Raw genomic sequence first — 11971 nt, 5'->3', positions numbered from 1 at the left:
CATATACTAAAAACTAATTGATGTTTTGGTCTGATGATAAAGAGTTATTATTAGGAGTGTGCATAATAGGTTGAAACTCTCAAAAAATAAAAATAAAAATAAATCTAAAAAGTGTGACCTTACATGATGGTCGTGGCGCTTTATCGCCGCTTATTATGATTTCATGGTAGGTAATTAATAATGGCTTCTTAGTTCTTACAAGTAGTTTTATTGACACCTAGTTGTTTTTATTTTTTATGAAAAAGATATAAGCGTCTAATCAAATTAATGACACTTTAGAATTAAATTGGAATTGCATTGAAAGATTTTAGACTAATTAAGGACATGATTGTCACCCTTTAAACTCTAAGTTAGGGTTGGCAATGGGGCAGGGCAGGGTCGAAGTTGAAGGATGGGGTCTTTGTCCTCACTCCACATAGTTTTGTCTTACCCTATTCTCGCCCCATCTCACATGATGAGAAAAACTTTCTCACCCCATTCCCGTCCCTTGGGGCCTCACGAAACTCTGCCCTACCCTGTAAAACTCTATTTTTTGTTAATTTGCCCTACAATTAGTACCATTTTTTTTTTAATGAAACCTATTTCATTAATAAAAATATACTTGAAATTACAACTAAATTTATCCCATCAAATCAAATCAATTTTCAGAAAAAAAAAATTTGAATAATATATCCAAGTGTTTAACAAGACAATCACAAAAAAAATAAAAAAAAATCTCATAGTATAACACATAACAAAATAAAGGCAGAGAACTACATTGGGTAGAACAAAATAAGCTAATAATGATATATTGGTTTAAATAGTAGAGTTTTAGGGTATGAAAAATTTACAATTATAACCCCTTAGCAACACAGGGCGGGGTGGGGACGGGGAGGGACAGGATGAGGTGGGGTGGGTCTAAAAAGTCTAAACTCATCCCCGCCCCCGCCCCTAAAATCTTGCCTCATCTCCGCCCCACCACCTTTGTAGGGCAGGGAAAACCCGCATGGGGCGAAGCGGGGAGGGATAGATTAAGCAGGGCGAGGCAAAATTGTCATCCCTACTCTCTAAGTATCAATTTAAAATATAAAATAAAAGGGTAATTACAATAAACCTACATATGGTTAAGTTTATTTTCACTTTGCCTACTCGTGGTTCAAAACTTGACACTTTATTTATGTGAGGTCATTTTTGTTAGGGGCTCCGTAACCCACCTCTTTAAAAACAAGAGTAAATATATATTTTTACTTTCCTTTTATGTCTCTCTTCTACTAAAATTATAACAAAAGAAAAAACGAAAAAATAAGATCTAAAAGTTAGTATTTTTTAAAAATTAACAACAAACATAATCTCTTCTCCCCACAACCCATTTATCACCATAATGCCCCTTACATACAACCGCATTTGCTTTAAAAAAATTGGAGCTAATGGTGGTTTGCATCCCCCTTCATCTCGATCATTTGAATGCATTCTTCTCTAGAAACATCTATAAAATATTAAAATATGTTACTAAACCACTAGTCGCCTACAAAGATCTCTCGGTCCTATTTGAATATCCATACTATTTAATTGTTGGAAAAATGGTTTATTAACGTCGTGGACACTTTCTTAAAACCATTATGGTTTGAATGAAAAATTGATTTTGTAAGTCGGTCCAAGTGAGGTGGGCTTAGTTTAAACACTAGCCTTGATCAGTTTTGTATCAACTATTCTGCATTCATTTGGTCAGTGAGTTTTACTCTATTTTTCTTGTACATTCTCACACACAAATTTATGCATATATTATTTATTAATCTTGTTCACAAAATCACAAAATAAATTATTTGCGAATAATTTCCAACAATCTTAAGAAATTTTTTTTGTTTTCTTAATTTGTTTTTGTGATTTTCGTTAAATGAATTTTGTGGTTTTATAGTTAGTAGTTACTGTCACAGAACAGTTTTTGTGAACAAACCTAGTAGTGTGAAATCGCATTGATTCTCACTGTTACCGTTTTGCGAATTGCATGTTGTAGAAAGGGAAAATTCACGACCTATCACAAGCTGACACGTCACATTATCAAGTCCACAAAATACAGCCAATTACAGAGCACCATGTATTGCTGCTAGGTTTTCCTCTCACTATTCAGAAGCCAATAGAAATTTGCCAAGTGTCATGCAAGAACCAATCACGCATCAGCGCACGTGTAAGCGATGACTCAAGCAGCCTCGCACGTGTAAGCGATGACTCAAACAGTCCAGCACGTGTAAGCGATGACACAAGCGAACCAATCAGACTGTGACATGTGTCACCAATCAAGTTACGCCACGTGTCGCTCACCCACCCCAAAACTCCTATAAATAAAAGCCTTCCTGAGACATTTAGGAGGACCAAAATTCAGAAGTGAAAAAAAGCTCTGCGAAGATCAAGCCCCAAAGCCTTCGAGAACTTCAAGAACTTCAACCCCAAAATCGAAGAACATTCGAAGCAGAATCATCCAGATCATCTGCCTAGATCCTAAAGTTCACGGGAATCAAGCCAAAAGTGTCCGAAAACATCAACAAATCACAAATCATTGAAGCTCAACGGATTCAAACCTCTAAAGTTTCGAAGAACTTCCACCACAAACCTTCGAAGACGAAGAACGCACGAAGAACACGAAGAACGCGAAGAACAAAGAATTTCTAAACAAGCTCATAGCCAGAGATTCATTGTAATTCCGTTTCGGTAGTCTTCGATTCATCCCTCAACCAAATTGAAGGGTATTTTGTGTTCAAGTCAAAACCACGTTACCACAAATCTAATCAATAAGTTTTGCAAGGATTGTACCACACTCTTTTGTAATTTTAGAGAATTGTACCACACAATCATCAATACAAATTCGCATTTGTGAAACTATTTTACTTGTTTGATTTATTTCAAACTAGAAATTTAGTCGCTTACAAATTCTGGCACGCCCAGTGGGACCTCTCTGCCTCTCATCTCTTCCTCCTTCAAAAGAAAAGAAATTCGACATCATTTTGCTACTAGCTTCAATGGCCTTTAGCAAGAATGTCCGAAAATTAGTGGTTGATGATTCCAGTGCTGATGAGTATGTTGGCCCAATCACTCGCAGTCGGTCCAAAGCTCTTGATCGACTCCAACCTCAACCAACCCAAGAAAGCCAACCTCCTGCTGTCACCTCTCTGGACTTTCTTGCAAATAGGAAAGCTACCACTAAAGATTCATCTGCCTCGAAAGATTTGGAGACCAGTAATGAATCATCCCCAACAAAGACCTTTTCTATCAACTCTACACCCGTGATGAGAAACTTAAGGAGTGAAGTACCATTGACTTATCCTGTTTCATCATTTTCCCCGTCATCTATAGAGGTCATGCCAGTAATGATGACTAACACCTCTACCATGGAAGAAAAGATGGCTGAAATGGAACAAAGGGTCATCCTTCTCACAAAGGCACTTGAAGAAAATGATGTCAAAATTGCAACCCTAATGAACAAGCTGGAGGTACAAGATTCGGGTGAATCAAGTCTTGGCCCTGAGCAGCCACCTGGCTTTACCTTCAAAGGAGAAAACGCCAAGGGTGATAAAGGAAAAGGAGGTGAAGGCACTTCTCAACATGGACATTCCACCTCAATGGCCTCGATATCTGTCCAACAACTGTAGGATATGATTACAAATACCATTTGAGCACAATATAGAGGTTCTTCCACAGGTTCTCTCATATATTCCAAACCCTATACAAAGCGCATTGATAACATGAGAATGCCAAATGGGTATCAACCTTCCAAGTTCTTGCAATTCGATGGCAAAGGAAACCCTAAGCAACACATTGCTCACTTTGTAGAAACTTGCGAGAATGCAGGCCTCAAGGAGGTCTCTTTGTAAAGTAGTTTGTCCGTTCACTAAAGGGGAATGCCTTTGATTGGTATACAGACTTAGAGCCTGAATCAATCGATAGCTGGGAACAACTTGAAAGGGAGTTTCTCAACCGATTTTACAGCACACGACGCACAGTAAGCACGATGGAGCTTACCAATACTAAACAGTGGAAGGATGAGCCCGTCGTTGATTATATCAATCGGTGGCGTTCTTTGAGTCTAGACTGCAAGGATAGACTTACTGAAATATTTGCTATAGAGATGTGCATCCAAGGCATGCATTGGGGACTTCTTTACATCCTTCAAGGAGTAAAGCCTCGAACATTTGAAGAGTTGGCAACTCATGCGCATGACATGGAATTAAGTATTTCCAGCCATGGAAATACGAAACCTCCCGTACCTGAAGAAAGGAAAGAAAGACGAGAAATAAGGAAAAATGACAGGAATGCAAAAAGTAATATCAAAGACTCAATGAATGTCAATCCTGCCCCAATCAAAATTTCAACAAAAAATGTGAAGGCCAATGAAAAGAGGCCTGAAGGAGGTCAACAACGTGAGACGCGTCGCTCATCACTTAAGGAATGGGAACAAAAGGTCTATCCTTTCCTAGACGCCGATATGCCTAAAATGCTAGAACAACTGCTCAAGTTGAAATTAATTGAATTGTCAGAATGCAAACGACCGGAAGAGATGAGAAAAGTTGATGACTCGAACTATTGTAGGTATCATCGCATCATAAGTCATCCAATCCAAAAATGCTTTGTTCTTAAAGAACTCATCATGAAGCTAGCCAAGGAAAGGAAAATCGACTTGGATTTTAATGATGTTGCTCAGTCAAACCTGGTCACATTTTCTTGTGGGTTACCTAGTTCCCTGTCTCCAAATACTAAGCAAGGGGCAAATACCACGCTCATCCATTTTGGTTCTCTAGAACTGGTTCAAGTTCAGCTCTCACAAAAAGCACCTCATTATAATTCAAACGATGATAAAAGGTCAACGACGGATGAGGAAGAAGGTTGGACAATGGTTGTTCGCAAGAGATGGAAAAAGAAACGAGCATTCCCTCTTCATTTGATCACCCAAGAGTCCAAAAGAGCACAAAACCAGATTCAGCCTTGGTAAAAAAGAATGAGTGATAAAAGGCAAAGGAGACTGGGAACAAAAGTATATGAAGATTCAGCACAAACCCGAAAATCTCGAAAGCTCATCACATTGGAAGAATTCTTCCCCAGAAAATTCTTTCAAAATGACTCAGCCGAGGCCGTCCACACAGTCTCTCGTTGTGAAATTCAGGACGAAAAGAAGGATGTTGACCATGGTGATTCAAAAGAGACTTTGTCATCTTTGGAGGAACTCCAATCTCAGGACAATGAAGTTGAACCCTTGCAATCCTCCACATTACCAAAAGAAGTGCTCACCCAAGCTCTTGAAAAGCCAGAGATATACGCCCCTCATACCAATACGCTTCAACAAACACCAGGATGTTACGTATGCTCTCCAGACTTAACCTTCACTGATGAGGATCTATTGTTAGGCTCTAAGCCCCACAATCGCCCACTTTATGTCTCTGGTTATGCTCGTAAACAAAGGATTGAGCGTATCCTTGTTGATGGAGGTTCAGCCGTTAACATACTTCCAAAAATGACCATGAAACGACTGGGTTTTACTATGGAAGAATTATCACACAGTCGTTTGGTCATCCAAGGTTTTAATCAAGGAGGACAACGTGCAATCGGCCTAATCCACCTAGAATTATCCATTGGAGAATTGAAAAGCAACGTCTTGTTCCACGTCATCGACGCTAAGACGACCTACAACATGTTGTTAGGACGTCCTTGGATCCATGAAAATGGAATAGTGCCATCGACCTTGCATCAATGCTTCAAGTTCTTTCAAAATGGAATAAAAAAGGTCGATGCCGATTTAAAGCCTTTTGCAGAAACCGAAGCTCATTTTGCTGATGCAAAATTTTATGCAAAAGAAGACATTTCTAGCGAGGTTCTTCCAGTTGAGATCCCGTCTATGGAAGGTAAACAAGATGAAAAGGAGCATGTTAAATTCATCGCCAAAAAGGACATCTCTTCCCCAAAGAAAGGTCCAGAACCATTCCTCTGGTATATACAATTATCACATCACAAGAATGGACAATCACCATTCGTGGAATGCCTTCAACCTACAAAAGACATGGCGAGACCTGCAAAGCTCACGATGGAGGATGTAGCCATATTGAAAGAAAATCATGTCATGCCTTTAACTTCATCCACAAATCCTTTGCCCTCGAAGCCGTTAAATGGATTCATGAGGTCTTCGCAAAGTCCGATAGAGCATAGTATTCTACCAAGTGAGCGGACGAAAGAATGGTTCGACCCAAAGGCATATAGGCTGTTAGCCAAAGCAGGCTACGATTTCTCAAAACAAGAAGACTTAGGGAAGCTAATTCCAGAAGCCACCGGGGAAAAGATGCATGGCCTTAGCAAAACACAAAGGAAAATGCGGCTTGAAGGGAATGAAATTCATATCCCAAAGACCGGATTAGGTTATACTCCCGAACAACCAGTTCAGATATGGATCAAGAAAAGAAGCGATCCTTCGAATTCCCAATACATAACGGTGGAGGTTGGCGAAAGTTCAAATCAAAGAAAAGACCATTCTTCACCCCATGTCTCAGTGTTTGATCGCATCGAGGTCTCGTCATCACGAATCACAGTGTTCGACAGGTTAAATACAACTTGTTTAACACCAAATCGGGACACTCTTGCTTGTAAATCAGTCTTTGATCAACTGGGGGCAACGAAAAGGCCTATTGATAGTCATTCTCAAAGTTCAATAAACTTTGACGTTCAAGGGGAGAAGAAAGCCAATGATAAGATTCGCAGTAGCATTCCTTCACGCATGAAACGTAACTTTACCTTGGAGATCAACACTGAAGGATCGCTCAAAGTCAAAAGACGAACGATTGTACATACAAGTCAGTCACCTGTCCATGATGAGGAAATTGAAGAGGTATCATCCTCGTTTCATATTACAATAGAAGAGGGTACATTGTCAGATGCTGAAGCAACCAATGAAGAGGTCGATGAAGCTCCTCCAGCCTTGGAAGATGGAGGACAAGCTACAGTTGATGAACTTAAAGAGATCAATTTAGGAACTGTTGAAGAACCCCGACCAACTTTCATCAGTGCGCTTCTTACCCTTGAAGAAGAAGAAGGATACCTCAAGCTCCTAGTAGAGTACAAAGATGTGTTCGCTTGGACTTACAAGGAAATGCCTGGGCTCAATCCGAGTATTGCTCTACACCATTTGGCAGTAAAGAAGGGCGTGCGCCCAGTCAAACAAGCTCAAAGACGCTTTCGGCCAGAGCTTATCCCTCAAATAGAAATCGAGGTCAATAAGCTCATTGAAGTAGGCTTCATTCGTGAAGTACAGTACCCGGAATGGATCGCTAACATCGTCCCTGTCAAAAAGAAGAATGGACAAATCCGAGTGTGCGTTGACTTTCGTGATTTGAACAATGCATGTCCCAAGGATGATTTTCCATTACCCATCACTGAGGTTATGGTTGATGCCACTACTGGTCATGAAGCTTTATCTTTCATGGATGGATCTTCGGGTTACAACCAAATTCGAATGAATCCTAAGGATGAGCAGCTTACAGCTTTCCGTACCCCTAAGGGAATTTACTGTTACAAAGTGATGCCCTTTGGACTAAAGAATGCTAGTGCTACTTATCAACGGGCCATGCAGAAGATCTTTGATAATGTACTTCATAAATACGTGGAGTGTTATGTCGATGATTTGGTGGTGAAAACAAAAAGGAGGGAAGACCATCTGGCAGATCTACGATCTGTGTTCACCCGATTGAGAAAGTATCAGCTTAAAATGAACCCCCGCAAATGCGCTTTTGGCGTAACATCTGAAAAATTTCTTGGTTTCATTGTGAGGCACCGCGGTATTGAAATTGACCAGTCCAAATTGAAACTATCCAGAAAATGCCAGAGCCCAAGAATCTACGAGAACTTAGAGGCTTGCAGGGAAAACTGGCCTACATACGACAATTTATCTCGAATTTGGCCGGTCGATGTCAACCTTTCAATAGATTGATGAAAAAGGATGTGCACTTTGAATGGGATGAGGCTTGCAGCAATGCTTTTGCACGCATCAAAACATACTTACTTAATCCTCCAGTTTTATGTGCTCCTATCCCAGGAAAGCCTTTGGTGCTGTATAATGCGGCCCAAGAAAGGTCTCTAGGTGCTCTTATGGCGCAAGAAAATAAAGAAGGGAAAGAAAGAGCCCTTTATTATCTAAATCGAACTCTCAATGGGGCTGAATTAAATTATTCTCCTATTGAAAAGATATGCCTCGCTCTTTTCTTTGCCATAGACAAACTGGAGCACTACATGCAAACATATATGGTCCGTTTGATAGCAAAGGCAGACCCAATCAAATATGTCCTCTCCAGGCCAGTGATTTCGGGTCGTATAGCTCGATGGGCAGTCTTGCTTCAGCAATATGACCTTGCATATGTTCCACAAAAAGCTGTCAAAGGACAAGTATTGGCAAATTTCTTAGCTGATCACCCAGTTCCGTCTGATTGGGAGTTCTCTGATGATTTCCCGGATGAAGATGTGTTTTACATTGAAGTAATGCCACCATGGGTGATGTTTTTTGATGGGGCTGCACGTCAAGAAGGAGCGGGGGCAGGTGTAGTGTTTGTTTCTCCACAACGGTAAATACTTCTTTACTCGTTCTCATTAAGCGAACTCTGCTCTAACAACGTGGCCGAATATCAAGCATTGATCATTGGTCTACAAAGGGCTATTGAGATGGGCATATCGCAACTTGAGATCTTGGGAGACTCCAAATTAGTTATCAACCAAATCTTGGAGTAATATGACGTCAAGAAAAAAGACCTCATCCCCTATTACAAATATGCGAAGAAGTTGCTAGCAAATTTTGAAGCCATCACATTGGAGCATATACCAAGGAAGGAGAATAGACAGGCCGATGCTTTAGCTAATTTGGCTACTGCCTTAGCATTATCCCAACAAGAAACAACCAAAGTCGCTATTTCCCAAAGGTGGGTGGTACCTCTTGTGGTTGAAGAAGAAGAGGAAGAGCAAGCCAACATCATTTCTGTATGCCTTGTCGAAAAAGAAGATTGGCGACAAGTGATCATTGAATACCTTCAACATGGAAGACTCCCGGATGATAAACGCCACAAGACCGAAATTCGGCGGAGGGCTGCTCGATTCATTTACTATAAAGACACTCTCTTCCGCCGTTCATTTGATGGATTGTTTCTCCGTTACTTAGGAGAGGAGGAGGCTAAACAAGCCTTAGAGGAGGCTCATTCTGGAATATGCGGCGCACATCAGTCAGGTCCTAAGTTACATTATAGGATCAAACGAATGAGTTACTATTGGCCTACAATGGTGCAAGATTCTATGGAATGCGCTAAGAAGTGCGAAACTTGTCAGTATCACGCAAACTTCATCCATCAACCGCCAGAACCTCTACACCTAACTGTAGCTTCTTGGCCTTTTGATGCATGGGGGCTTGATGCAATAGGGCCATTACCAAAGTCATCCGGTGGCCACTTGTACATCTTGGCCACAACTGACTACTTCTCGAAATGGGCGGAAGCTGTACCCTTTAGGGAAGTGAAGAAAGAAACGGTGGTCAATTTCATTCGAACTCACTTGATCTATCGGTATGGTGTCCCTCGGTATATCATAACTGATAATGGCAAACCATTCTACAATAGGCTGATGACAGAGCTATGTGAGAAGTTTGAATTTAAACAATAAAACTCCTCCATGTACAATGCCCCGGCAAATGGACTAGCTGAAGCGTTTAACAAAACATTTGGCAGTTTGTTGAAAAAAGTGGTATCCAAGACAAAGCGAGACTGGCATGAAAGAATCGGAGAAGCATTATAGGCATATCGAACAACATTTCGATCGCCCATTCAAGCAACACCATATTCTCTTGTCTACGGAGTGGAAGCCGTCCTTTCTTTAGAATGCCAAATCCCATCATTACGGATTGTCATTCAAGAAGGATTGACTGGAGAAGAAAATGCCAAGCTCAGGTTACAAGAATTAGAGGCACTTGATGAAAAAAGGCTCGAGGCCCAACAACGCCTTGAATGCTATCAAGCTCGTCTTTCAAGCGCATTCAATAAAAGAGTCAAACCACGATCATTCCAAGTTGGTGACTTAGTCCTCGCCATTCGAAGACCTATCATCACAACTCATCGTACAGGCAATAAGTTCACTTCAAAATGGGATGGACCTTATGTTGTGCAAGAAGTCTACACCAATGGAGCTTATAAGTTGATTGACAATGATGGTGTAAGGATCGGCCCCATCAATGGGAAGTTCCTCAAACGCTTCTATGCTTGAAAATCGAGGATTGCTCCTCGGTAAGAGCTTAAACTACCCACCATAACACTACAAGGATACATGATGTCTTCCCATTACCTTTGAAAGCGTACAAATAAAGAAAAATGAATCCCACTCTATGTCACCATTTGCGAGTGTGGCGTAGTGGTTGGATGCCTATGTCGCCCTTGAGGCCAAGGTCTCGGGTTCGATTAGTGGTGATACCCACTATGCGTAATTGGTACCCATAAAACACTGTGAGGCGTAGGGTGAGGATTACACACGTGAGTCCTCCTTTTTTGCCAAAGAAAACAAGATTGATCTAGACTTCAATGAAGTTGTCGGGTCAAACCATGTGACCGTTGCTTATGATGTACTTCCAACTCTTAAGCAGGGGGCAAACACTAACCAAGTTCACAAGTTGATCAACAATGACGATGCAAGGATCGGCCCCATCAATGGGAAGTTCCTCAAATGCTTCTATGCTTGAAAGTGTACCAATAAGGAGAAATTAATCCCACTACATGTCAATAATTGCGAGTGTGGCGTAGCGATTGGACACCCATTTCTCCCTTGAGGCCGAGGTCTCGGGTTCGATCATTGGTGATACCCACTATTACACACTGCGCCCCCTTTTTGCAAAAAACACATAAGAAAAAAAAAAATCTTTTGAACTACGTGATGACTTGATCCCTCTCAAGGGTACGTAGGCAACTTAGTATTCTTTGCTAAGTTCAATCTCGAAAAAAAAATGAAGGAACAGAAAATAAAGTCTTCTTTATTGATTAACGAAAGGAAAATAGTACAAGAGGAAAGCATGTTGACATATATGAAGGGAATTAAAACAAAAGAAATTACGACTTCCATTTCAAATCTTTCAAGCTAGAACGATTATCTTCCAGAAGGGCTCGTATCTTCTCTAAAGCCTCCATATCCTGGTCTTCAAGAACGGGGGTAGATTTGACTTCTTCAAGTTGTTCTTCTAAGTCTTGCACAACATTGTCTTGTTCAACTTGATGAGTCTTAATTTGAGACAATAATTGCTCTAACTGGATAAGCTCGTTTTCAAGTCAACCATCCTCAATCTAACAGCATCAAATTCAGTCTTCAAAGACGCTTTCTTCTGCGATGCTTCAGAAAAAAGGGATTCAACTTCAGCCTAGCGTTGAGACAAGATGACAGGACTTGGTCGTTGGTTCAGAAATTCCTTCATCTTCAAATAGTTTGCAATACCCTCGCAATATTTGTCAACATTCTCGCGCAAGTGTTGAGGGTCCACTCCAAGACTTTCAACCCCACTATAAATTTCTTGTACTTCAGCTTTTGGGAGGATGGTGTCTACGGAAAGATTCGAAAGCCTGTTTAGAAGAACATCTCCTAGCATAGAAGCCCCTTTCCTATGCACGGAAGAAATATGCGCCTTGGCTTGAAACACAAAGACTTCTGGAGGTTTAGCTGGTTGCAGGGATGGCAGAGGTGCCCTTTCTGTCTCAATCGGAAATTTGGATGACGTACCAACATCAGCAAACTCACACCTCTCGAGATCCGAACTCTTCGCAGATGGCTTTGAAATAGAAGACTTGCTATTTGAAAGAAGCTGCGCATGATTAATAGAAATCTCTACATCAACACCCTCCATTGGACTTTTCGATTGTTTCCAATTATAGCCCAGGTCGTTACCCACCTCCTCCTCAGAAATTTTACTGGCATCCTTAACTGGTACAACAAATAGACCTTTGGTGCCTTG

The 11971-nt window shown here is 40.9% G+C and overlaps 1 protein-coding gene across 1 annotated transcript; it reads left to right on the top strand.

The window, feature by feature from the left end:
* The first annotated feature begins 7938 nt into the window (after positions 1–7938).
* On the top strand, positions 7939–9648 carry LOC115950063. The gene is made up of 2 exons (XM_031067313.1): positions 7939–8567; positions 8826–9648. Exons 1-2 carry the CDS (start codon positions 7939–7941, stop codon positions 9646–9648), a joined length of 1452 nt encoding a protein of 483 aa, XP_030923173.1.
* Positions 9649–11971: the final 2323 nt, after the last annotated feature.

Source organism: Quercus lobata, chromosome 6 (genome assembly GCF_001633185.2).
Source record: "Quercus lobata isolate SW786 chromosome 6, ValleyOak3.0 Primary Assembly, whole genome shotgun sequence".
Lineage (NCBI taxonomy): Eukaryota > Viridiplantae > Streptophyta > Magnoliopsida > Fagales > Fagaceae > Quercus > Quercus lobata.
Note: the sequence above shows the minus strand (reverse complement) of the source record. Positions and strands in the feature narration are given on the sequence as shown.